At 36.1% G+C, this 27,361-nt stretch overlaps 1 protein-coding gene and 2 long non-coding RNA genes across 4 annotated transcripts; 1 reads left to right on the forward strand and 2 right to left on the reverse strand.

The window, feature by feature from the left end:
- Positions 1 to 797: 797 nt before the first annotated feature.
- On the forward strand, positions 798 to 2,668 carry LOC144210756 (uncharacterized). The gene is made up of 4 exons (XR_013329453.1): positions 798 to 812; positions 942 to 1,064; positions 2,420 to 2,493; positions 2,576 to 2,668. It is a non-coding gene; the product is annotated as an uncharacterized LOC144210756 (long non-coding RNA).
- Positions 2,669 to 3,537: 869 nt separating this feature from the next.
- On the reverse strand, positions 3,538 to 6,380 carry LOC144210677 (uncharacterized). Its single transcript, XR_013329433.1, has 6 exons — positions 6,166 to 6,380; positions 5,934 to 5,993; positions 4,077 to 4,159; positions 3,934 to 4,016; positions 3,783 to 3,870; positions 3,538 to 3,706 (listed from the first exon to the last, which is right to left on the reverse strand). It is a non-coding gene; the product is annotated as an uncharacterized LOC144210677 (long non-coding RNA).
- A 2,500-nt stretch (positions 6,381 to 8,880) lies between these two features.
- Positions 8,881 to 26,248, reverse strand: LOC144210937 (uncharacterized). Of its 2 annotated transcripts, XM_077737906.1 has the most exons (22): positions 26,206 to 26,248; positions 25,120 to 25,233; positions 23,640 to 23,767; positions 19,815 to 19,932; positions 19,259 to 19,591; positions 15,363 to 15,857; positions 14,410 to 14,691; positions 13,892 to 13,993; positions 13,555 to 13,704; positions 13,376 to 13,477; positions 13,232 to 13,290; positions 12,869 to 13,016; positions 12,700 to 12,804; positions 12,433 to 12,585; positions 11,392 to 11,559; positions 11,109 to 11,282; positions 10,586 to 10,675; positions 10,370 to 10,453; positions 10,061 to 10,179; positions 9,872 to 9,980; positions 9,449 to 9,612; positions 8,881 to 9,096 (listed from the first exon to the last, which is right to left on the reverse strand). In XM_077737906.1, exons 1-22 carry the CDS (start codon positions 26,233 to 26,235, stop codon positions 8,949 to 8,951), a joined length of 3,375 nt encoding a protein of 1,124 aa, XP_077594032.1. In that variant the 5' UTR covers positions 26,236 to 26,248; the 3' UTR covers positions 8,881 to 8,948. The 2 variants fall into 2 exon arrangements, with proteins under 2 accessions (XP_077594032.1, XP_077594033.1); XM_077737907.1 differs by lacking the exon at positions 15,363 to 15,857.
- Positions 26,249 to 27,361: the final 1,113 nt, after the last annotated feature.

A 27,361-nucleotide genomic window follows, 5' to 3' on the forward strand; every position in this document is an offset into this window, starting at 1 on the left:
TTTCTCATTCATAATTCTAACTGATCAATAACCAGAAGTCGAGAACTACTAGGCTTGGGTTACTTATTACTAAAAAAAATAAAAAAGTAAAATCTCATCCAGAAAAGTGACCACTAATTAGGGAAATAATTTTAAATCTACCCTTATCTGAACTTAAATTTGGTGGTTTTTTTTTCAGAGAGCTGCAATATGAAAATAACCCAAATAAATGTATTATATATTCTGTGAAGACAATTTCCTATTAAGGATTAATTGCAGAAAGAGATTAAAACCACATTAAACACACGGCTGAAGCATCAATAACAATACTACGTGCCTATGCTGACATCTAACGGACAAAATATATTTTGCAGTTTTTCTTGACAAAAACATACTATTGAACAGTCACTTGCTCTTTGCATTGTATAGTAAGGCTTTGATTTGTTCAAAAAAATGACCATGTATAGAGAAAGGCAATATTTTGTGGAAAAAGTTTGTACTTTGTCATTATTGGAAAGCCTTGACTACACAAGGTTAGGGATTTGAACCCTAACTGCACACATTTTTGCAAGAAAAAAACCTTACTATACAATGTATAGTAAGGTTTTTTTCTATAATTATGATGACCATGTATAGTATACATGGTCATCATAATTATTCATGGACAAAATATAGTAAACATCAGTCTATGTTTCAGATACTATTTTAGACCAACAGAGAATGCATTGCAGGCACTGATGGTCCACCACTGAGTTATTGTATACAATACAATGAAGCATTCTTTGCATGTCAAATGTTAAACTTTTAATGGAGTCAGATGGCTTGGAATGATGGTGAGTTGATGTAGAATACTAAGTCAAATGTTACTCAATATTTGGTGAAATTTGTTTACTAATACGTACTGTTTTATAGCATTAAGACTACAAAACTCACGACTATTCTATGTCATCCTCAAAACATAGACAATAAGTTGGAGCGTGGTTACGCCCATCGTCGACGTGCGGAATTAATTGAGCGCATGTGCGGTAACCATTTCCTTTCAGGAAGTCATTCGCCACGCTTACGGTCGACAGCACGCCAAGGAGGTAAGAAATCGAGCAATTCACTGGCCTAAATGCGTTTTTATCACGCGATCGGGAGATTTTTTTAGCAATCAATTGAGCCCAAAACGCCAACAAATCTCTTAGTTTAATGCCAAGTGTAACACACCGTCGACAATTTAAGTATGGGCTTCTTTTCTCGACCGGCTTTGTGCCACATGTTACCTGTCAGCATTAGTGTTCGCGTCACGATTTGACTTTAAAAAAAAGCATGATCTCCGTTTTCTCTACATTATTGAGTCGTGTAGCAAGACTTTGCATTTAATTAAACAACGCCATGCATCAACCGACAATTTCCTGGGTAAATGTTCACTCTAGAATGAGATCCAGAGGCACGATTTAGTTCCAGTTGTGTTGTATGAAATGATGGTTTTCATTGCGAGTGCACACCTATTGCCGATTTGGATTTGTTCTGTTTTTACAAAAAAATCGCTTGTACAAAAATGTTAAGCCAAATTTCTCCAAGCTGTTAAAGTCAGTCTGTATATTTAATCGATGTATACAAAACCGTTAAGCCAATATTTCTCCTAGCTCAGCGGTGTCAAAGATGCGGACCGGGGGCCAAATCGGGCCCGCCGCGTCATTTTGTGCGGCCCGAGAAAGTAAACCATGAGTGCTGACTTTCTGTTAGGATCAAATTCTAATGAAGATTATACATGTATTATATTCCCTAATTTTCCCCTTTTTAAATCAATAATTGTAATTTTTAATCATTTTTTTCCTTTTTGGTTTTTGTGGTTTTAGTTCAAAAATATTTAGTCAAATCTAAAAAAGAAATTGTCTTTCACTAATATTGAACATATTCCCTAAAATATTTAGTATCTTTTTAAAATGAAAAACAAATTGTTGTAAGATATTTCCCCTCATGGAGAAATATAATCAAATGTTTTTTAGATCTATAAAAACTGAATATTTAAGGCTTTTGATTCCGTTTTTTAATCCAATTTAAATAGGAAATATCAAAACATTATTTCAAAAATGGTCCGGCCCAAGTGAAATTGAGTTGACATTATTGCGACCCGCGAACCAACCCGAGTTTGACACCCTTGTTCTAGCTGTTAACGTCAGTCTGTATATTTAATTGCCTTGTCTCGAAAAGGAAAAATAGCACTTGGCACCCGCTAACTTATTTTTATTCTTTATCTTGATCGTTTATTACATTTCTTGTAATATTGCTCTATCCCGTAATTGTTTGGCAACCCCCAAATACGTTGGTTGAATCAAGTTTTCCCTGTTTAGCATCAAGATAAAACTACTTTCCCCAAGAAACAACTAAGCCTATCTGTTGAATCTCCATTAATGCTAACTTGTGCTTTTTTGTGTGAAATTTTTCCATTTAGCACCAAGATGCAGCTCTTCTAGGATGCCAGGAGCACTCTTGAGGTTACAGAAGAGGAGACTGGGCCAGATCAAGGTAAAACTCCACCCCTCCAAAAAAGTTGAATCTCCAGTTTATATATTCTAACTTTTGCTATTTTTTTTTTTGCATGTAACAGGCCTGAGAGATCTTCATCACAAGTTGCCCACTTGAATCATATGGTGTCTCTGTACTTCTGAAAGTCCAAATTAAATAAAAGCCTAAATCGTCATCATGTTTCACTGGCCATTCATTCCCACTGCTCTTTGACTGAATCTTTAAGGTAAAAAAGGATCTCAGTTAATGCTGGAGCAGGAGTTCTACGTATATTTACCTAAGTGTTTGTTCCTCCAGTACTTTCCCATTTTTATCCAAGTGTACAATCCCCCAGATTTTATTTTCTAAGTGTTTATTCCTCTAGCTTTTTTGCCTAAAATTACATATTTCCTGTGTATATACCCCTCTTTTATATATGTCCCATGGATATTACCTCCAGCATTTTTATCCAAGTATATATTCCCAGCATTTCCCCCCTAATATATTTTAAGAATTTCTCATGTATATTCAAGAATGGCTTTCCCCCCTGCTTTCTGGTCAATTTTTTCCTAAGTGTTTATCCCCCCCTCTTTTTCATTTTTTTTTTCTAAATGTTTATCCCCCCTTTTTTTTCTAGGTGTTTATCCCCCTCTTTTTTTTCTAAGTGTTTATCCCCCCCTTTTTTAAATTTTTTTTTTCTAAGTGTTTAGCCCCCCTTTTTTTAATTTTTTTTTTCTAAGTGTTTATCCCCCCCTTTTTTTTAATTTTTTTTTTCTAAGTGTTTAACCCCCCTTTTTTTTTTTACTTTTTTTTTTCTAAGTGTTTATCCCCCCCTTTTTTTTCTAGGTGTTTATCCCCCTTTTTTTTCTAAGTGTTTATCCCCCCTTTTTTTTAATTTTTTTTTTTTCTAAGTGTTTATCCCCCTTTATTTTATTTTTTCTAAGTGTTTTGTATTAATTTACAAATGTTTTCTTTTATATGTTGATGTTCAAATGTTTACTTGTAAATAAAAATTTTAAACTCTGATTGTGACTTGCATTTTTTTGTTAGATAAATACCAACACATTTACATTTCAAAACTTTTATTTTGAAAAACTTGAATAAAATGAAGTAATTCTTCTAGTCACCAGCAGGAAATCTGGAAAAACAGGAAACAGCTTTTATTTTGAAAAAGTTTGTAGATTGGTTCCCGTCGATGGTCCAGCATCGTAAAAAATCGAATCTTCTCCACCCCCTGGTGGAAAAGATTCGAAAATTGAAAAAGGGGGGGGTTAGTACAGTTAGTTCAAAAAACAATGAGAAGGGCTCACCTTTTATTTTGAAAAACTTTGTAGATTGGTTCCCGTTGGTGCTCCAGCATCGTAAAAAATCGAATCTTCTCCACCCCCTGGTGGAATTCTGGAAAACAAAAAAGGGGGTTAGTACACAGAGTTAAATAGAAAACCATTGAGAAGGGCTCACCTTTTATTTTGAAAAACTTCATAGAATGGGGGCTCCTGAGGCTATCTGTTCATATGCAGAAACCAGGTCATCTCTGGTGGATTCTGGAAAACAAAAAGTAGTCAGTAAACAGAGTTAAATAAAAACCATTGAGAAAGGCTAACCTTTTATTTTGAAAAACCTCATAGATTGGGGGCTCCTGAGGCTATCTGTTCATATGCAGAAACCAGGTCCCCTCTGGTGGATTCTGAAAAAAAGGAGTCAGTACAGAGTTAAATGAAGAGCTTACCTTTTATTTTGAAAGGCATGAAACCTAGACCCCCTTGGGTGGAATTCTGAAAAATAAAAAAAACATTCACAAGGTCTTACCTTTATTTTGAAAAAAAAAAACTCATAGATATGCTCAGGCAGAACAAATCTATTAGTTTTTTTCCAAAATAAAAGGCAAGACCTTGTAAATGTTTTTTTTATTTTTCAGAATTCCCCCCTTGGGTGGAATTCTGAAAAATTAAAAATAAACATTCACAAGGTCTTACCTTTAATTTTGAAAAAAACTCAGATATGCTCAGGCAGAACAAATCTATGATTTTTTTCAAAATAAAAGGCAAGACCTTGGAAATGTTTTTTTTTTATTTTTCAGAATTTCCCCCTTGGGTGGAATTCTGAAAAATAAAAAACATTCACAAGGTCTTACCTTTTATTTTGAAAAAAAAACTCATAGATATTCTCAGGCAGAACAAATCTATTAGTTTTTTTCAAAAATAAAAGGCAAGACCTTGGAAATGTTTTTTTTTATTTTTCAGAATTTCCCCCTTGGGTAGAATTCTGAAAAATTAAAAAAAAACATTCACAAGGTCTTACCTTTAATTTTGAAAAAAACTCAGATATGCTCAGGCAGAACAAATCTATGATTTTTTTCAAAATAAAAGGCAAGACCTTGGAAATGTTTATTTTTTATTTTTCAGAATTCCACCCAAGGGGGAAATTCTGAAAAATGAAAAAAACATTCACAAGGTCTTACCTTTAATTTTGAAAAAAACTCAGATATGCTCAGGCAGAACAATAAGTTTTTTCAAAATAAAAGGTAAGACCTTGGAAATGTTATTTTGTTTTTCAGAATTCCAGCCAAGGGGAGCAGGTTTCCTGCCTATGTCGAGATAGGCTCTGGCAGAACCAATCTCAACATAGGCAGGAAACCAAAAAAGGAGTGAAGGCACAATTAAAGTACAGACTAGCGCCCAACGTCAAAATTTGACAAAACTACTTCCAACATTTAGCTTTTTTTCTATAAAATATTAGACAGTCTGCGGTAGAGACTAAAACCATCCGTCAGTTTTTCTCCACGAAAATATATCAGGATCTTGATCATGTGGTGGGAAATTTGAAAACACTGGACAGGGGCCTACAAGGTTCAAATAAATCCTACTTTTGCCTCAAGTTTTCAGTCAATTATTTCAAAACCATTCATTCTTAAAAATTAAATATACAAAGAGCTTCTGTATTTCTCGTTATGTTTAAATGAGTCAAAAATGACACCTGCACTATTGTTAAATACATGTTTTGTCAAAACAACATTTAAAACTAATATAAAAAAGGTCCAAGCCTCTTTACAAAATTTAAGGGGCTAAAAGTTTAGAATTTATTTTGTAAGTTCAGAAAGATGTGAAAAGCCACTCTTTCACTTGCCATTATAGGATTTTTTTTTTAAATTTACTTCAATAAGGGATGAGCCTACTTTACAGTTTATCATTTATCACAGCCATGTCTGGTCTACATTAACCGCGATAATCGAGGGATTACTGTTTATTCCTTATACATCCACTAATGGCATTTGTGTGGGTGACTAATCCACAGGTTTTTGTTATTTAAAAAAATCCAAACTAGTGAGTGTTTTCATTAAACATCTAGCCAATTGCGCAAAGCCCTGAACAACGAACGCTGGCGTTTAAATATTACACGGATTGAGAAAATCGGAACTATTTTAAAATGACTCCCTTTGTTATGGCGTCGACAAGCTGCACCTTTCTGGTCGTTTTCGCCACATTCTTGATGTTTCCCAGCAGTCGGTGGTCGTTGAGGGACTGAAACACACAAAGAAATGATTTAGTTTTAAACAGAGAGCGATCGCTAACGCAATGTAGCCAATTTGTTTGCAAACATTTTGCTGTCTGCACACACATCGGGCTACATCACGTCAACGAATCACTCTTAAGACGAGAACTGGGGCTTCGAAATCCCCAAACGACAACGTACCAAATGTGCAGCATCGTCCTGTGAGAAGTTTGGGCAGGATTTCGTCGCCAAATCGTCAGTTTTGAGCTGCTCTGCAGTGCACGCACGCACGCCCGTCCCGTTTCCGGACACACCAACCGATCTGGCGTTTGACGTCGGCTATTTGAACTCTGGCCTCGGAAACGCCCATTAAAAAAGGACACACAAAATAATATTATTTTTTCATAATAACGTGCATTAGTCAGTGTGTGTGGGGGGTTGGGGGCGGGTGTAAATTCCGATTTGGTTGGACTTTAATACTTACAGATATACATTGTTTTCATGATAACATGCGTTAGTCAGTGGGTGTGGCGGGGGCGTGTCTGTAAATACGTGTTGATTGGGCTTTCATACTTTAAAAAATATACTGTTTTCATCATAACGTCTGCGGGGGAAGCTGTAAATACTTTTTGGTTGGGCTTTAATACTTTAAAATACAGTAGTATTGCACATTATGAATATTGTGATGACATGCACTTTGGTGTTTTTTACTTCTAGACATTTAAATGATACTTAGACTAATACACATTATCATGAAAACAATGTATTTTTGTGTCTATTTCTTTGTGCATTTCACATCTACGCCTGCAGTATTGCTATGTCTGAATCAATCCAACCCTAAATAACTATTTTATGGCTATAAAACTTTTGCTGCGACATGTATAAAAAGCATCAATATTAACCTCATACAATTGACATTTTATTGAGGAATATAGCCCCATTTTACTCACCAAAAATGCCTTTTTTTGTTTGTACGCAAAATCCATCTTCATTTTCTGGAGTCTGTCATATGACACCTAAAGGCAGAGATATGAACATAACTTGGTAATCCAGGCTGGGAATTGAACCCAGTACACCAGAGATGTGAGTCCAAAACACTAACTACTGAGCTACTTCCCCTTCAGATCTAAATCAGGCCTTCAATTTGATATCAGTGATAAAGAGTAAGGCTTTGTTCAGAAAATGACCATGTATAGTAAGGCTGTTTTCTGGAGTAAAATACCATGTACAAATATACATAAATATATACAAAGTAAAGTATGGATTTTATCTGCCAAAAATATGACCATGTGTATTTTAAGGCTATTTAAAATAAAAAGACTATGTATAATGTCTAATACTCCATTTAAGACAATCCTTTACTCCTCCCCCATTGGGCTAGCATCTCCTTTCTTAACATTTACAAAATCCTGATTGAGAATAATTATTTAAAATATAAACATTTTTTTCAGTGGAGAAGAATTTATTCAGGAAACTTCTCACCACCAAATGAACACAAGGAATGTGGATATAATAAATATGAACAGCATAACCAGCACACAAAAACAGCAGTATAAATCTGTTAATGTAATTCCTATAGTATTGCTTCTTTTCATAGAATGCAGAAAGACCAACAATGAAATATGACAGCATCCCCAGAATCAGTTTGCCCATATACACCTGCAGATGTAAACAAAATATAATCTAGACCTTATCCAAATTTTAGTCTGCACTGCATAAAAATTTAAAAAATATATTATATTTTTTTCTGAGCCCAGAAGAAATGTGTCAACAAATCCAAGTCCACAAAAAATAGCCAAAATGAAATACAAGCCTTTTTCCTAAAATCCTCTGTATTTCTTGATGTTTAGGGCCAGGCAAGTTATTTAGTTTAGTCTTTTTTATTTTCTATTTTTTATTTCTGCATTACCCATACCAAAATAACAGACAAAGCACTAGAAGTACATTTCCCATTATTTACAAACCTGTTTTGTCCAACAAGTATTTTGCAATGTAACTTGAGCATAAGTGTTATTCAGTATAAATTGATTTGTAAAGGTTGTCTTGTGATTCCATGCACACTTTTTTACAGCGACAATATAATAAACTTTCACTCATTCCATGCCTTAATGGCACTCCATTTTAACTGTGAAAATTGGCAGTGATTAATGGCACTGAATGAATTAACACTCAATAACCCTCCATGACGATTGTCTGCGAAGAAAACATAAAAGGAATAACTTGTATGATTTTATATTGAGCTGTGTTCCCTGGATAAATGATGAAAACTCAATACAGTAATACATGAAAAAAATACTCGCAGTTTAAAACCTTTTTGTCCAGCAACATGAGTTTAAAGATGTAATATTTAGTTTCTTCTTGTTGGGGCACATTTAAAAATCAAATATCTGTGAACAGATGAGTTTGGCAGGACTGGAATAAATACATTTGATCATTCTTTATAGTTTCAAGAATAATATTTGGCTGGTATCTATTTTTTTTTTAACAATGATTCAATTACAATTAGAATAAAAGGTAGCGAAAGATGACCAAAAAAAATAAAAATAAAGATAAAATCTCTTCATACAAGGGGGATAATAAAATCGATTGAACGCTCACTTGCCACCCAATTAGAGACACCGACACAACCAAAATTATAAACATGTTACATTAATACATCCCTGACAGTGTCTATTAAAAGTGAGCAATGCAGCTTGTTTTACAGCTTATGCATGTGTACCCCATAAAGTGCCTTTAGAGTATATTGTTTGAATTTTTTCTGTAAATATTTTGTCCTTAATTATAGTATATTTCCTCTTTTTCTGTGAGACAATGTGACTGTGCTTTCAGTATCGTATTTAGATTGAAAAGAAAAATACTAGCAAACTGGTGAGAGAATTGGCCTGTAAATGAATACACAAACTGGATCCCATCAAATATGATACTAGATATGTTTTGATTTTAATACGTGTCCTTACTCTTCTTTAAAACATCAACATTGTACTTTAAACCTCGGTGACCTTGCTGATCTGCTCAGGCACTTTGTTCTCTTTAACTTCCAGCGGCTCCGGCACTTGTTCATCTTCATCGTCAACACCGAGGTCCAGCCGCAGGTTATCGAGAGTCTGGCGAATTGTCAGAGTCTCTTTACGCCTAACAGAGCAAACAATCATAATTTTAGATACCGTATTTTACGCACGGTAAGGCACCAGTAAAATACTTCAATTTCCTCCAAAGCTGGGAGTGGGCCTTACAATCCAATGTTCCTTATATATGGATCAATATTGGTAAGTAATTATTGCAAGAAATTCCCTTTAGCACAGCTCCATCTAGTCGATTCCTAACAACCCATAACCACTACTACTATTACTACTACTACAACTACAGCTCTATCTACTGGATGTAAAACAGAATCCCCTACTACTATTACTACTACCACTACTGCGTCTTATTATCTGGTGCTCCTAATATATGAAACAAATTTTGGATTTTTTTGGAGGCATACTTAGTGAGCAGGTGTTGGTCGAGCAGTTGTCTCTGAAGTCGTCCGTTGGACTCCCGTTCGTCGGCCAGTTCTCGTTGAGTGTGACGGAGCTGAGCATCTCTCCTGCTCGCCTCCTCCTCGGCCTCGTTCAGCTGACGCTTCAGTGAACGGATTCTTTGTGCCATCTGCATGAGCAATGACGTAAATTAAACATGTAGTCATAAAACACAAAGTGCAAATGCCAGGTAATTTTTTTCAAAGCTAGAATTAACCACAAACACTAATAAAGAATCATTGAACTATAATGAGATATAGCGTAAAACAATTTGACTAGTTAGTTTTTTTCCAGTTCAGTGTGCTTTATGTTATTGCCTAGTGGGGAAAAATATCCAGGGGACTTTTTTCAATGTTAGTTATATGAAGATTATAGTCTGTGTGGGTTACCAAGTCTTTCTGTTCAGTAGCTATTCTGTGTTCTTCCTCCATCTGATCGCTAAGCTCGTTGACTCTCCTCTCCAGTTTACCAATGGTGTTCATGAGACCGGCTTTGCTCCTGCAGCAGACACAGATGGGAACTGGGTTAATCTAGCCATATACTGACATTTGGAGGAATGAAGTCATTTGAAAGAGTACCTTTCCTCAGTTCTCAGCATGTTTTCCAACTCCTTGATGCGAGTCTCTGTCTTGGAGATGACATCCTCTGAAGGTCTGTTGCTCTGAAGTTCATCGATCTCCAGACGTAGTTCACGATACTTCAATGACAGATATTTACATAGCACGTTTAATACAGTAAAGGCATTCTTTTTAGTCAGTAAATATAGTTTGTAAGTGAAACATTCTCTGATTCAGTGATTGAGATGATTAGAAATGACTATGCTATGTTTGTCCTTATTGGGAAAGTGACTGGAGTTTACCAATAGCATATCACGCAAGTAAACACACCTGTCTCTCCATGATGACCTTTTCCGTTTCCAGTTGGTCATTGAGATCTTTCTCCTGAATGAGTTTCAGCTGCAGCTGCTCAGTCTTAACCGTGAACATGAACATGTGTTATGATAAATCCAATGCACGGTATTAAACTATAAATGTGAAAAATACTGAAAACTTTTGTAACAGTATTAAACTATAAATGTGAAAAATACTGAAAACTTTGTATACCTGGTCAATAGCTCTCTTATTCTTGGCAGCCCACCTCAGTTCACTGTCATGCAGCTCTTCCACATCACTCTCTAGGTCAATCATTTTTTCCTGCGGGTAATATACAAAAAAATAACTTTCTTTCCAAACAAAAGGTGGCATTTGATTCATCTGTAGAACACAATGAGGTTATACAGAAATAGGACAGATTAAGTATCTTCAAAAATAGCGACATGATGAATTTTTTAGGATTATGGAATTAGCACTTTGATTTCCAAACAGGATTTACATAATTAATACCCTATTAACCCCAAACTGTTGACACGCATGACTGATTGATTCAAGTGGACATCTCTGTTTTGAATCATTAGTTCATGCATGTAAACACACTGAACGCAGTGTGATCAACCGTTAGGAATATAATGTTCAATCATATTGAAACAGAATGTAAACAAGCTAAAATTAAAAAAGTAAACAAGGTATTCTAATAACAAACTGTGTAGAAAAACTCCTCAGCCCTCCCACCTCAAAATCATCATAATACCTGAGCTTGCTTCAGTTGTTTGGTGAGGTCATCTTTGGCCTGGATGGCTGTCTGCAATTCCATTTGGAGGTCATCCACAGTCCTCTCTGCCTGCTTGCATTGCAACTGGAGTCTTTCTCTCAGCTGGATCTCCTCCTCCAATGTCTGCTCCTTGTCTATAAGCTTTCCAGACACCTGCATGACACGGGGAAGCCATATAAAACCACATACATACACACAAGAGTGTTTATATTTGAGGGGTGTGAAGCTTTTCAGGAGGTCCGTTAGTTGGACAGTTACTCACATCTCCTTGCAGCCTAATAATGAGCGCCTGATGTCTCTGCAACTCCTGTTCTTTCTCTAACAAAGACTCTTCCAGCTCTTCCATCCTCAGCTGGGCGTCCTGGCGCAATTTCTGCTGAAGGTTCAGCTCTGCTGTAGACTGCGTGGAGTTCTGCAGCGCCTCGGCCAACTGGAGATAAAAATGACAGATAAGGATATAACACATTTAAAAGCGCAGGAAATTAACATGCATAGACAGAGTATAGGTGTGCTAGAATAGGGAGTAGGAATAAAGTTGCAGTAGGTAGTCCAAAAGAGTACGAAAAAAAAAGTTAACTACCTGAGTGAGAAAGAAATGCAAGAGGTTCTGTTCGGAGAAATTAGTAATGAAGATATTGATCGAGTAGAAGGTGGAATGATGTATGACAGTGACATTGATAAAGAGGACGTGATGAGGATAATAGTGATGACATAGAGCCTAGCATAAGAGGGAAAAAAATATGACACCATGTTTGTGATAGCCCTTCCCGGACAAAAAGCCAACCCTGTTGTGTCTATTTCTTCTGAGTGTATGACGTGCATTTAAGGTATAAGAAATGCTACATATGTCCCAGAACTGCATGGAATGTGTGAATAAATAAAATATGTCCAAGGAAATTCATACTGCTTTGTTCAGATTCATTAAAAATGTATACATATTGCGGTTCATAATCAAATGCACCTTATTCATGAAATCTGGTTGGATTTAATGAACTAAACCGTATCTTATTATAAGATTACTTTATTATATGGATTCATTAAGCATATGCATTATATCTATGAAAAAAACTAAAAAAATGAGAAGAAGTTACTAGCTCTTTTCAATAGTTTGCATGAGGCACTTTAAAAATACAAAATAGTGTAGTACTATATATTGGGAAATAAAGAACAGTACTACAATTAGCATAGAGTCTTGTTCCAGATATTATACAAAAAAACATGTGATATATCGGGTCAAATCTAGCCAGTGTTAATGATAGTCTTACTAATTTTAACATTAATCTAGACCTGTTTATTATTGTACCTCTGTCTCCAGTCTGTGAATAGTGGTGCTGAGTTCAGATGTCTTTTTGCTTTTGCTGTCTTTGTCCACCTCCAGGTCTTCCAGCTGTCTTTCTGCCAGCCACAACTTCTCCGCCAGAGATTGAGAATGCAGGGTCTGCTTCTCTAGATTATCCTACATACACACACACAAAATGCAGATGGACAAAATTTAATGATGAATTATTACTACATCCACACTAGCACTATCAGCACAAAGTATTTTAGGATGTTGGTTGATATTATGCACCTCAGCATCCTGGATCTGGTTTTTTAGGGACTGCTCCAGGAAACCAAAGGCGTACCCCTGAGTATTAGCCTCCACCATCATGTCACGGGCCTGCTTCACTTCAATCTGCACACACAATTTTTAGTCAGACAAAGCCTTTAGCTGTCATTTATTGTTCATCATTGCGTACCTCCATCCCTCTGTGTGTCTCCACCATAGACTGATTGGTTCTCTCCATCTCTATCATTTGCTCTCTCATTTTCTTCATTTCATTGGACAGCTGAGTGTTGGTCCTCAAGAGGTCTTCGTTGTTCACCAGTAGACCCCGCATTTCAAATCTGAAGGCAAAAAATGGTTGTCATTTTGGTATTATATTGTAAACCATGACTTCCATGTGACCAACTTGAACGGCAGAGAATAAATAACATAGAAAATAAAAAGAAGATACATCTGACATTGACATAGGCATGGTCCAATTGTGTTGAGACATCATTAGACAGTTAATAAGCAACTAAAATTCACACTCTAGTGAGAAAGAGACTGAGGAGGTCACCTGATTTGGTTTCTCTCTTTCTCCATCTCCACACTCTCGGCCTCCAGGAACTGGTTACGCTACAGAAATACACACAATGTAATTTAGTTAGAGACCTCAAATGACTATTAAAAATGCAATGTGATTTTGAAATCCACGTCAAACCTTCTGACAGTTATCCAACTGTTTGGTGAGTTCCTCAATAAAGTCTTTTCTACTGGCACCTCCGAGAGTGGTGGATCGCATGCTGTAGTGGGTTGATGGAACCTAACACAAAGGAGACGTGTATTTGCATGATATAAAAATTAAGTTAATACAAAGTTAGCATTTCTTGTGAAGTATACCGGGTTGTGAATATCGTTCCTTCTCTTTAGCATTGAGAGAGAATCATATGCCGTATATCGCGTGCGAGGTGGGATGAGGGCGGGCCCGCTCATAATCACAGGACTGTTGCTGCGACTGATGAAAGTGTGCAGGTTCAAATCGCTGGCGCTCTGGAGGAAGACAAGTGAGGTCCTTGTGAATATTTTCAATTCAATAATATGCTCATACATGTGCTCTTAGAAATAACTGGTGACCCTCCTCAAATTGACCATCAATTACAAATGTTTCACAGCAATTTCTCTACTATAAGATAACGTATTGTTTAAAGCATGTGTTTCAAATGAAAATGCCACAAACCTTAAAATCGTTTGTCCGATACAAAGGGTTATAATCAGCAGAGGCGTTGATATTCATGCTGTAGGGACTGTTGAACACTCGGGGACCTTCCGTAAAATATGTCTGTAAAAAAAATATACATTATGTGAATTATTTAAATAGAATTGTCGTCATTGTCATATAGAATTGGAAAGCAAAACATTCTCATGTATGGAAGCTGCCAACGGATACATAAAATCTGTATTTAGACCAACAGATGGCACTATTTGATAGTCAGTTAGCCTCGTCTCTAATTGTTGGACAAATGCAATAGGCATCCATCCATTTTCTATAACGCCTGTCTTCAGGTTGGTGGATGATTTGGAGGCTTTTCTAATTTAAGGAATAATACACCCTGGACTGCTCAGCATATGGACAAACTCCCAAACAACCTGATTCCATAATCCTAAAGCAATGTATTAATTCCACTATGAATAAAACGAAGACCCTGCAAATTGCACTAACACACAGAAAGGAAGGCAATCAAAAGTCCCACGCACCCGATCACTTTCCAAGTCCCGCGAGGCGATTGACTCCATGGACCCTTGGAAACTGTTGGGCCCCGACCGAGTGGTCTCCCACCGGGACAGAATGGGGCCGTTGTTCTCCCCCGGTGACCCACCGCCTCCTCGGCCATCTGCATCCTTGCTAATCAAGCCATTGGTCTTCAGATCATTGTTGAGGAACAGCTGATATTTGGGGTTCGGTGGCGCGGCTCGGGGAGTAGTGGGCTCCTCTTCTGAAAGGCTGTTCGACTGCTTGGTTGATTCAGTTTCAGGCTCCTGAAAATAAAATATTTGTTATAATATATTGACAAAAGCAATTGTGTCCATTTAAGGTTCATCCTGGAAATTTTACCAGAAGGTCAAAATACTTTTGGCTGTTTATTGGGGGGAAAAACAGATTTAAATACAGAATTATACACAAAAAAATAAAAATGTTTTGCAACTTAAAAAGTAATGACTTAATTAGGCTTTATGGCTTTTGGATCATTCTGTGTAAAAGGTCAATTGAATTAGGAATTGTATTCTTATTGTGATAAAAATGATCTTAAACCAAAACCAAATTGTGTCTGAATAAGCATGAAGAAAAATTATAAGCCTTTGGAAAAGATAGTTGTTTGCCTTTAAGACAAAATAAGTCACTGCTTCATAACAAGGATAAACAAAAATTAAAAAGTGAGACAAAATTCATTTTACTATATCAAATCATGCAGCAAAATTGTTGTTTTTTTGGATCATCTACAGCAAAGACAAGGATCTACAGGAAAAACAATGGTGAGGAAAGGTGGGTTCGAAGGCTATTTGATCAGTATGATTATTGAGAGCATGCTGGGATTCCATGAATTCGATTTGTATGGACTTTTTGTTTAAATCATGCATTTCAAGAACATGCAGTGTCATGCTGTCACTTCATCTTCATGCAGAAGACTTTTTGTCATTGTTGCGCTTACCGATCCCATGCCAGAGTCAGCCACCGAATCTCTACCAGAGTCAGTTGTTTTGTTTGAATCTGTCTTGTGACTGCTGTTTGCTACTGGACAAGCAACACTTGCAGTTATCTGACTAACTCCAGAGTCCTTCTGAGTAGATCCAGCAGCTTTCTTAATTTCCACTGAGAATGGAGGCGTCACATTGATGCTTGGTAGCATACAGTCGTCTCGACTGATAACAGTCGGACTCAGCTTGGATTTAGAAGACAGAAGTGACTCAGAGGAAGTGAACTTTTGAGCTCTTCCTGCTCCTGAATAAAGCCCTAGAGAAGACTCGAGATATAAGTCACTCTCTGGACCAGAGAATTTACTGATAAGGTCTTTGACGCTGCCGGCTCGTTGCAGATTTGAGAGGCCTGTTTTTCTTTGACTGCCTCTCCAGTTTTTTTCAGCTTCTTTGTTGGCTGTCTGCTTTGGACTAAGTGGCGATTGGGATGGAAAACGTTCAGGTGCGTGCTGAAACAGTTGAGCACAATAACAACGTGCCAAAACAACGTTAAAGCCAATTTGTACACACACTAAACTAACGTAGAAGTGCACGCCACAATAGTAAATCAGTTTTCATAAGGAGTGTTATTTTTTAAAATTTGTTTTGGCTCAATGTGTGAGCATAAAACAATAAAAATCATTGTATATGGCAGTTTTGGATTTTACAATGGCTATTGTTCATTTGAAATCCCTAACTTTTTCTTATCTGGATTTCATACATGTTTCTTCGCCTCCTCTCAGTCAAAATCAATTGGATGACAATATATCGACAAAGTACTGCAGTATATTACCATATCATTCAGAAAAGAATATTCTAAAAGATTTATCCATCAGGCATAGGAAAGACATACGCATATACGCTACTATAACCGGAAGATCCATCGTATCCGTTCTATCTATACGGTTGTTTGTTTAAAAAATGCATAATATTCCTGATGCCACGAAGCCCAGACTGTGTGTATGTGTGTTCTAATCCTGACACAAATCCCTCTTGAGAAACGGCAACATCTGCTCGCTCATCTAAAAACATCTCACAGCGAAACAAACACCATGCTGTCTCTCCCGGAAATAATTCGATAAAAGAGGTAGACTCCAAAGTCCACTTAACTTAATAACTCAAAAGAGACAAGAAAAATGAAAATGGCAACGTTTTCCACTATTTTTCGACCTACCACTTGACTAAATCCAACTTTAATTAACAATCATGACGACAAGGCCAATGCCACTTAGAGAAATTAAGTGGCAGGAGTCCAAGGGTTTAAAACATCGTGTGGCCTTAATCCAGGGGACTCGCCTGGACGTTTTTCCCGTGGGACAGTGAGCCGAACCCGGCTCTGGGTGGACTGAAGCCGGAGGTAAAAAGGCTATCCGGGCTTTGGGATCACTGCTGATCACTACAGTATTATAATGTTTACAGGATGAAAAAGGATTAGCTTGAAGCTGATTATTTTAATGTTATTATTTTCAGTTTTTTTAAACCAAGCACTCATTTTGATATGATCAAGGACGTTTGATGGTAGAGAGGATGTTCCTTGTTTGAGAGTGCATATGGTTTTTTTTCCATTAATGACATCTCATGTCATCTATTAAATGAAAATGTGTGGAAAAGGAAGACAAGCACTAGGACAAAAGCCACCATAGGAGAAAAACTATATTTTGCAAAGTCTTAATACATGGCGATATTCTAAAGGGTATTTTGTGTGTGTATGTATATTTGTTGACTTTTTCGACATTTGCCATAGTGCATCTAGTTTTGAGAAAGCTATTATTCCAACACAGCCAGGCTGTGATGAATCCAAGACCCAATGTTAGTGTTTGAACTGGTGGCGTGCCCTGTCAACTGCATGTTCCGTCCTCATGTCCGACCAGCCGTGATTACAGCGAGTCAAATTTGATTAGGTACCGAAAGCGACGGGGATGTTTGCCGAAATTTCTTACGATGGACGACTTTGTTTACGAGGCAATCACAGAGAGATTAAAGTCATCTGCACAAAGACAATAGGAACTATAAAAAAAGAAAAATTAAGTTACCAACAATCAATTTGATCACCTGTCAGGGACCCATCCATCTGTGGCTCAGTGAACTTTTCATTATTTTGGGGTTTGCTGCCACCTGACTGCTTTATTCATCAAAACATATCAAGTCATGGAAATTATATGAATTGTACCCTTTTTGGCTTTGTACATTATTATTTGAAATACACACCATAACAGAGGAAGATATAATTTCTTACTAGATACGGAAAGTCAAATATAGATCAACATTTAATTGCATGATATTTTACTTCAAGTTCATATGAACATGGCACATTTTTCTTTGTGTTTAAATGTGTACATTTTATGATCAAATTATCTTTTTGCTCTGATAATGAACTCTACATCAGTGTTATTTGCTACTACTTGGGTTGAAATCTGACTAAATCCTGCATATCTCTTTATCCTATGTGGGAATAATACAAATGAGCCCACATATCATTGGATTAAAACCATTTTACTATAAGCCTATTTAATGAGATCGCTCTCTTAATGATAGGGTAAATGGGGATAATTTAAGTAAGGATCTATTTAATTAATGTGAAGTGGAGAATATCACAGTGAAAATTAAGGAATTTTAATGTATGGAAATATCAATTGAAAGCACTATACAGCGTTGAATTAAAAGTGCCTTTTTTCCTTTACTTTAACTGTAATATGACATGTGTATACCTAATTATTTAAATAGTTTTTCAAGTATTCACCATGTAGAAAATATAGTAGGTGTAGTCTGTTACTGTACATAGGTGTTCAATCTAAGTACATAAATGACACTGAAATTTCCAAACCCTTAATTAATTGAAATCATTGCATTGTTATCTAATCATAATGATGTCTGATTACATGTGTTTTGGCTCATTTTCAGACAGATTAGGGCCAAATAATCTGATGAAAAGGTTACAAAATCTATTTTAGGAGTGGACCGGCTGAACTCGATTAGTATAACCAACCATGGAAGTGAAAGTTTGAAAGTCCGGAGTTGTTTTTAAATGACCCATATTAATTTTGGGGCGGGATTGTTTTTACTTCTCTCAGGAAACATTCCATCTAGCCTGAAAACTAGTTTAGTAAGTCAAAATAACGACAAAAGAACAATGCATAATTAGAGCAATATGATTTCCTTGATATATTATTAGCAACAGGTCATATTGTTTTGTTTCCTAAAGTTGATGCAGTTTGTTTGCTGATTGTTTGTACAAAAAAATCGAAAAAAGCTAACTTTCACCTTCTAAAATGAGTCCACATTAACCAAATTGTGCTGCTGGGTTTTCAGGATACTAAATATGCCTCATGTTATGTGTAGGATTCCCCACGTTGTACACATTGGCATTCAGCCTATTGGATCCTCACATTTAAGCATCTGTAGTAGCCATTTTGACAGGTTTCCTGTTATAATAAGATTGGAATCTAAACCATTTTCCCTCTCATCGTTACCTGTCACAACTGTGTCAATCTGTTATGTTTTTTGGGGAGGAATGCTAAATGCGTTTGTGAATGTGTGTTTGTTTGTGTGTGAGGCTTACAGAGCCAGATGAGCAGGCAGATGTTTCTTCTGTATCTACTCCAACTGTCTAAGAAAGACTGACAACAGCTGGACTTGTGCCAGAAAAACACACACAAACACACACACACACACACACTTGCACCAACACTTGCAGACTTGCAAGCATGCACACATACCTGATTTTTTGTTGCTGTAATTTTCAGCCATTATATTTAATCAAAACGCATTAAAAAACTTCAACAGAGATTTTAAGATTTGCCTCAAAATCGATGGGTTTGACCACTGACAATATAAACAAATGCTATCAATGATGTTGAGTTTTTCAACCTACCATGTCGTCTATCTCGTTCTTTTCTTGCATTATTTGGCCACTAGACCTTTTGATGAAAGTTGACCCTTCCTCTTCTGATCTAAAAGTATATAAGACAGAAACAGTGTAAAAGAATATAGACAAATAATATATTATATAGTATGTATACCTGTTTTTGACTGTTCTCTCTGTGAAAGATTTTAGTCTCTGAATTTCTTCTTGGTATCTGTTCAAGTCTTGCGTCAGAAGGTTATGTAGCGCGCTCAATGCCTCCTTCTGGAACACAAGCCTCTCTGACTGGACCAGGCACTCGGCAATAGAGGCCTGTAGTTCCTGACAAGTCCTCAACTGCAACTGGGAAGGAAGATAGGGGATAGCAGTATTATTAGAGCTGTACTATAAGTCTTACAATTTCCTCTCCTGGCTGTTTATAACAAATTCTGATCATTATTCTCACCAACATGTCAAAGATAGCTTCAATGTATGTTACAACTCAACACATAATAATATATTATGAGATTATCAGTGCATCAGTGATCAAATTCTGTAAATTTCAATCTCAATCACACTCACTCACAGTCGATGTCTGAAGGGTGGTGACACTTGTGAATTCTTCCAATTTTTGTTTCTTTTCTTCTCGCAGAACACACAACTCAGACGTCAGCTGCTGCAGTCGGTTATCAATCTGCAGTTGTCTGATGGCATACAGGTAAAAGAGGGTTTAAAATAAAAATAGACCTCAACTAACCCAATTGCAGTAGTATTTATTTATCTACATCATTATTGACTATTAATCACGTTGAATTTTCTGAGGCGATATGCGAGAGAGCGGAAACGAGCTGTTGACAAGATGGTGAGAAGTGTTAAATATATACTGCATGTGAACTAGAAGAGGTGGCTCATTTGCTTTGGTTAGCAAACTGCAGATAGTCAACATGCAGTGCAGATGACAAAATATTACACTAACAACGGCGCAAACACACTCAGCGGTTCTATCAATTAAGTTGACAAGGACTTGTATTAAACGTGAGGGTTTTCAACTTCCTAACAAAGCATATATTAACTTTATGATAAAAAAATAGATGTGTTAAAAATGAGAAAGGGACTATAAACAAAATGAAAGGTACTGCACTTAACACCGAAGAGCAGGTGAGGATGTATGTGTCCGAGCCTGTCCGTGCACACGTGTAATACAAGTGTGTAGTTTTGAGTGTGATTATATACACAGTTACATTAACAGAAAAAAAAACACAGGCATATGCCACATGGTGAAACAATGTGTCAATCGCACGTGAAATGCACGTACACAGGCGCGTGCACACACTCTCTACCAGCTGTCAGTGTGTTCTGATTAGGTGCTTTTGTAAATGGGGCTCATAATTATATGAACGTATGTGACAAACACACCATAATTGCAGGTGAAAAATATGGGGGAGTTGTTTATTTCTTGATTTTATGCATTATTGTCAGCCTCTTTTACCACTTGCAGCCTGTTCCATGAATTGTTTTTGCTTATATGGTTTTACAGTGTACATTATGTAAAAAAATATTAAAATGTATATTGATGTGCAATTTAATAGAAAAGGAAAAACAAATCATGACAATGCATTTAAAAAGTAATGAGCAAATAAGATAAAGATGATATTTTTGTGTCAGTTTTAGGAAAAAGTACATTGTGTGGAAACAGTTTATTTATTTATTGATATATTACTTGCCATTACATACTTTGATAGGAAGGTATTTGATGATGTTAATTTTTATTGGCAGTTTTGAAAAGGAGTGTCTTGATTGAGTGAGAGCAAAATTGTTGCAGTAAATGCCACACACGTTGTGGCTACAGGAAATTGCTGCTAATTCCTCTAATTTTTACACAACAGTTTTCATCTACTTCTATTCAGTGGTAATTCTTCCACTTTTAACGACCACCAATGTTTGGTGCAACAAAAAGAAATAGCACATAATGGGATTATGTTCTTACAAGTTTCATGTAACTGTAAGAAACGGAATATAGTGACTTATGAAATGTGTTGAATGGGATGAACTCAAAGGATTACACTCATTACACAAGTGGACTGAGATTCTTTTCCAAGTGTGACACAAAGCCAAATCCTATCAAGAACCACATTTGGTGTTGCCATTTATGACAAATTCATTTTTTAAATGCAAAAGAAAACCCTAGAAAATGAATGCAAATAAATGTATAAAGAGTATCACCCTCTAAAATAATAAGACTACCTTTTATTTTAAAACAAAAGAAAACAAAAACAAATCAATGTTAACTTGTTTGACTTGTTTTTTTAAAATAAAATTACAAGAAAACAACTTTTGGAAGTACTGTTAAATGCTTTCAATTGGACAGCATCTAGTCTTATGTAGTCTTCGATCTAAGTAGGATAACTGCTCAATGGTGGGTTAGGGTAAGATGCCAGAATTCCAGGGACATTAAAAGATTTCCTGGAAGTGTGTCATAAGACTTTGTGAGTCAGATCGGCAGGCTTTGTTGGCACACCTTAAATCCGCAGCTATGTTTTAGCCAGCTATGTCTCTCAAGGTCTTATTTAAGTGTTGTTCTGCCAAAGTACCTGTCATGGCAGGCGCACTAAGAGAGGGTGAGGCGCATATCACCAACTAACACAAGAGGATTCACATTCACAAGTGAAAAAGTGAAGTAAATGTGACTTTAAAGACTTTGATGCCACATCAATGATGTGACTTAATTCCAATTAGGTAGTGTTAAATAAATTACAAATAATTACAAATAAAGTACAATATTGCTGTTTCGATGCTTTCAAATGGAACAATTGCTTCAGCTAGTTTAAATTTCTCTCTTGCTCAGATTAACATTTTCTATTCCAAATACATGAGCTCCAATTCCATTCTCATTAGCATAACAGATGAGAAAGTATATTTATTTGAGAACATAGAGACTAGAGTATGGAAATTTGTTCATTGGGTAGAATTGAGAAATATTATATAGCCTGTAATTAAATTCTCCTGCAATTAAGATACTCATCATACAACTACTATAATAAAGAAAGTGTGACAAAACTACACATCACCAATTCAAAAGCATTAATGTATATTAAATATTATTAATATTAAAAGTAGCATTAAAATGTAATGAACACATTACAGTTAAATACAAATAAACCAGGATAAATGTCAAAAGCCCATTTGATTTCAACATTTGGCAACATTTTATGTAAAACTAAATGTTGTGTTTCCAAAGAATGACAAGGCAGAACTGAATTTAGGCCATATTACTTTTCCCCCCATGATTCAAACACTGGTAAGTAGACGAAATGTGCTTAAACTACAGGATTGGGCAGAGTTTTCCAGCAGAGGGTTAGACTGGCTGTGCTTACGAGATACATAGGAACTTCCCCAGCTACGTTTCAGCTGTGTGACGAAACTTAACAAACCCGCAATAAGCTGCCTCCGACTAACAGGTTCAGACAAAACACTCAACACTACACCCTCGTCTTAAAGAAAAAAAAATGAAGCAGTAATGTTTTTCATGGTAAAAACTTTTACTCACACACACAATCATTATTCCCTTGTAAGAAAAAAAGATTTATACAAATTAAAAGATGGCTATGGGATGCAGTCATTATGGCTAACATACTGTAAGCATGGAAAAAGAGGAAAGAAAAAAAAACACAAAACTGCTTTGGAAGTACTAATCCCAGGCTTATTTATGACATATTAATTTAAGATAAAAGTACGCAAAGTAGATATGTTTACTGAACACTAACTTTTGTGGACATCTCATGGTTTACTGGTTTGTGTATTTCAAAACCATTAACACCATCTGACAAAAGCTGATTGAGCCCAAGGACAAAATCCAGAAGAGCAAATATAACAATCTGTCAATTCAGTTCAGTGTGGTGATGATTGCAGTGACCTCTGCAATGGGCACAAAGCAGCTGTTACACAAGTGCGTGTCTCAGCATTGTCGGGTGGCCTTGTCTAACCCAATTTCATCTCAAGAAGTGAAATTCATAGAGGAAAACAATTCCAAACTAGTAGTTTGATAGGATAAGCCATTTACTCTATGACACATTAGAAAATCAGTCTCCAAACAGAAGAAGAAGTTTAAGACATCCTCCAGCTGTCCTTCCATCTTTCCTCGCAAAGACCCTCTCATTTAAAAGGAAGCGTGGCATTACCAAGTCATTTTGCCACACCATTGAACAACTGATTAGTATGCAGGTTGCTCATTTTACTACACACACTGGGCAACATCAACACCCTATTGTTACATTTTGTAGACTTAAATTACTAAGAACCTACAGAGACGTCTATAAAAACCATATTCTTGAATATTTAATAGTTGAAAACTACAGGTAAGGATAACTGAATAATAATATTATTCAGTACTAAGCAATAGTTGTGTACTTACTGCGTCTGAATGTTGTTGAGCTCGTGTTCAGTCTCTGTCTGGAGCTGCTGGAGGTGAGAGGTCAACTCCTTACTCAAGACAGCAAACTTCCACAGTCCTCCTCCACTGTCCTCTGCAAACGCCACTCCCTGAAACAAAAATAATAATAATAAGCATCTGTTTGTGTACACTGGAAATTAAGAGCAGTTCAACCTGAAAAACTGAACATAAACCTATTTATTATTCAGGATGATTTTCACTATTCACTATTCTAATGTCAGATGTATATCATGTATAGTTCACGTGTTTTTTGCAACTTAAAATTATAGTTCATTTTAATGTGCAATATAGAAGAATAATCTGGATTTATTTTAGCTAAATTGTCTTATTTATACACTCATTTTAAACAAAAGTTATAGTTTACAATACATCATCTTCAATTTTACTGTAGTGTTCTTAAGTTATGTTCTGAAGTAGTTAAAACTGATGTTTTGCATTTAGATGTGAGAGAATAAGTAAAATCAGGAGGTTGGGCTGACTGGTGTTATTGTTAATTGTTATTTTGCACCTCCTTGGAAAACAATAAAACATCTGAAACATGTGCAAAATATACAATGGTCCACAGAACAAGAAAATCGCAATATTGTAGCTGACAAATCTGTCAGCTTGTGGACTTGACGCAACATGAGTACAAGTGAAACTTGCTGAAAGATAAAGGAGGAGAGACAGCCAAACAGACTGAGGAGGGGAGGCATGAGGAGGTGCTCACTGAGCCCAAAGAGTAGCAGTGACATACAAGGACACGGTGTGGGAGGAGGATGCAACTTGGTGGAGGTAATGTGGGCGTGTCTGAGCTCATCTCAGTGACGGAGCCCTTCCATGGCTGCTGTCGACTGAGAGACAGCAGACTGGATGAGTCACCCTGGCAGAACATGCTGATCACGCTCAATGTCTGTGAGTCATGTGCTCAGACATGACTGTGTTTCAAAAAAGGATGAAATTGATTAAGTTTGTAACATTTGTCGTTACTTTTAAACTAGGGGTGGTTATACATTGCGATACTTTCTACCCTAATAGCTCCCACCAGGAATGGATACATTGTTTTCACAAAAAAAGGTCATGGTTTGTTAAAGGAACCAACAGGTTGCCCACAAAATGTTTTCCACTACAATGAACAAATGTATTGCTATTTTCAAATGCCTTTCAAGTTCTCCCAGTTGTAATTCAAGCAAATCTTAAGACATCCCAAACATTGAGTTGACATTATCACCTCACACATCACTATCTATTTTCACAAGGAGCACTTTTGGTTAAAATGGCATGCGGCCAATTGGTGCCAGATTATATTTCAGTATCAATTTGAGTTTTACATCTCTGTGAATGTATTTGATATCTTAAAGCCAACAACTAGTAAATGAGAGCAGGTAAACAAAGCCAGTTAAGACATGTAGCTCCGGAAATGATTTTACAGTACAGTGTATAATAATAAAAACTAAATTACCTGCTGGTCCTCTGTGATGTCAGAATATACAATTTGAATTTTCTCCTCTATAAGCTGCCGTAGTTTACTCAGAGAAGCTGGGAAGAGCCTTCTGTTTTTTTGGTACACTGCACCCTATGAAAAATAGTTATATTAAAACATTCATTAAATAAAAATAAAAGTATTGAACCATTTATGGTGTCCTATAAAACTATTTTTTGCATTACTGTTCCATTTCATGAAGATACGAACTGTACTTTTTTGTGGTGGATTCCTTCCTCCAAATAAAACCTATTTTGAATATATTATTTTTATATATTGCCTATCCAAGAAGGTCTAATTAATTTGACCATTGAATACATAACTGATGATGTTTTAACCACAGTAGTCTGTCTACCTATATAGAGAATATGCATCTGAAACTGGAAGTTAATTATTATACACAGTATATATAAGACTTACAGATGGTAATTAATTCTCAGCACATAGTGTGAGTGATGGCATTCATAACATAACGTGAGTGGGCTGGATGGTTATGACACATTTAAATAACGATGTCTATTAAAATGCACTTAATAGAGGTTTATGGTATCTTGAAAAATTGTGGAATACTTACTAGTGTAAGAATAGAATAGAATAAAGTTTCAATTCAAGGAAAAAATAGACATTTTTGTGCAAATTTAAACATTTAAAATATAATCTTGTCAAGCAAGTTTTGCTTCGTGCCAAAAATTCAGATATTCCAAGTCTTCTTCGGGAAACGTTGCTAAGACACAATAGACGTTTAAACAAATATTTCTCTTAAAAAAGGACTATGCTGTTGACTGGTACTAAGCTCTCATACAACAGTTTTTCAAAATACACTTTGCAATTAAAAATACTACCAATATTTTTCATCAGAAAAATAAAAAATTAACCCTATACTGCTATTTATATACACAAAAGGGATGTTGGAAGCCTGGTGGTAACGGCAGTCATTTAGACACAGTTTGCAACACAGTCAGCCATTAGGGTTTAACTCACAGAATTAATGGTCCATGCTTAACAGCACCTTTGAATTCTAATATGCCAATAAGTATCTGTAAGGAATTGTAGGGAAATACTCACTAGAAGAAATGGAGCAAGCGAAGAATTCATGGCGGCGTGGCGACTTAAAACTAATTTGCAAACTGAGCTCAAAACACAGGGGGTTTGTCATAGTGGGTGGGCTGCATTGGTGTGTTTACATGGAGATGACCCTAACAACAACCTCCCCAGTGACCAGAATGAATAAGCAAAGTGAGCAAGAGAGATCAAACCCAAAAAAGATCAGTGTAATTTTGTGTTTGTTAATACAAAAGCACAGAAGAGAATAAGACTGTAGATTGTTAAGAATTATAAAAATGATTGTTCATTTATTAAATATATTATTTTGAGCGGGATAGAATTGATAACAATAACACTCATTTGTAGTCTTGCAAGTTGCTTAACAGTGAGTTGGCATAATAACAATCAAATTAGTTGAATATACTTCTGAAAAAACATTGGAAGAACAGTCACACCAACAATATGACAAAGTTAAGCCTATATTTACCTTAATAATTATATACTAAGTCACATATATTTTTACAACGAAGGGGATTTTTGGTGTTATGCGATATAATTCCAGCATTCCAGAATAGAAGTATGTCTCTTTCTTTATAGAGGCTTGTGGTTTTCAAAATGCATCTATGCAAATATTATCTCATAGTTTTGAATCCGAAACAAGTTTTGTGAGATTAAGAACTGAATAAATAAGAAATTAATGTGGATTATAGGTTTCCCGTTTGCACCGCCCATTTAGTTGTTTGAATCCCCACCCCAGGGTGTGACTCAATGCAGCCAGATATCTGCAACAGGTTGGCAGGTTTGACACACCTTAATAAGCAGGTAGTAAAGACGTAGGGGTATGAGCATAGCTTTAGCCCTCAGTTCCCTTTTTTTGTTGACTTAGTGGTTTCTTGTCTCATCTTTTGATCGACATGCCCTATGAGGTGAATACTGCTACTGCCAAAATCTTATATCAAGTGGATGTGGTGGTAGTCATACAATAGCAATGTCTAAAATTGTGCAGTGCATTGGGTCATATTAGTTTTTTAATATGTATTTTTATTATGACTATGATGTCCGTGAGAAGAAAGCCATCCTGAATTTGGTTTCACTTTATTTACTGTGATTTATGTAACAGGTAACTTTATTTACTGTGTTTGAGGCACCAAATGAAGCAACTCTTTTGAAATTGTTA

This window comes from Stigmatopora nigra, chromosome 17 (genome assembly GCF_051989575.1).
Source record: "Stigmatopora nigra isolate UIUO_SnigA chromosome 17, RoL_Snig_1.1, whole genome shotgun sequence".
NCBI lineage: Eukaryota > Metazoa > Chordata > Actinopteri > Syngnathiformes > Syngnathidae > Stigmatopora > Stigmatopora nigra.

Coding starts and splice junctions, on each gene's coding strand:
- LOC144210937 (XM_077737906.1), bottom strand. CDS start 26,235: ATGAATTCTTCGCTTGCTCCATTTCTTCTA. Junction 13,291..13,375: donor AGTTGGATAACTGTCAGAAG/GTTTGACGTGGA, acceptor GTATTTCTGTAG/CGTAACCAGTTCCTGGAGGC. Junction 11,283..11,391: donor TTATTAGGCTGCAAGGAGAT/GTGAGTAACTGT, acceptor CGTGTCATGCAG/GTGTCTGGAAAGCTTATAGA.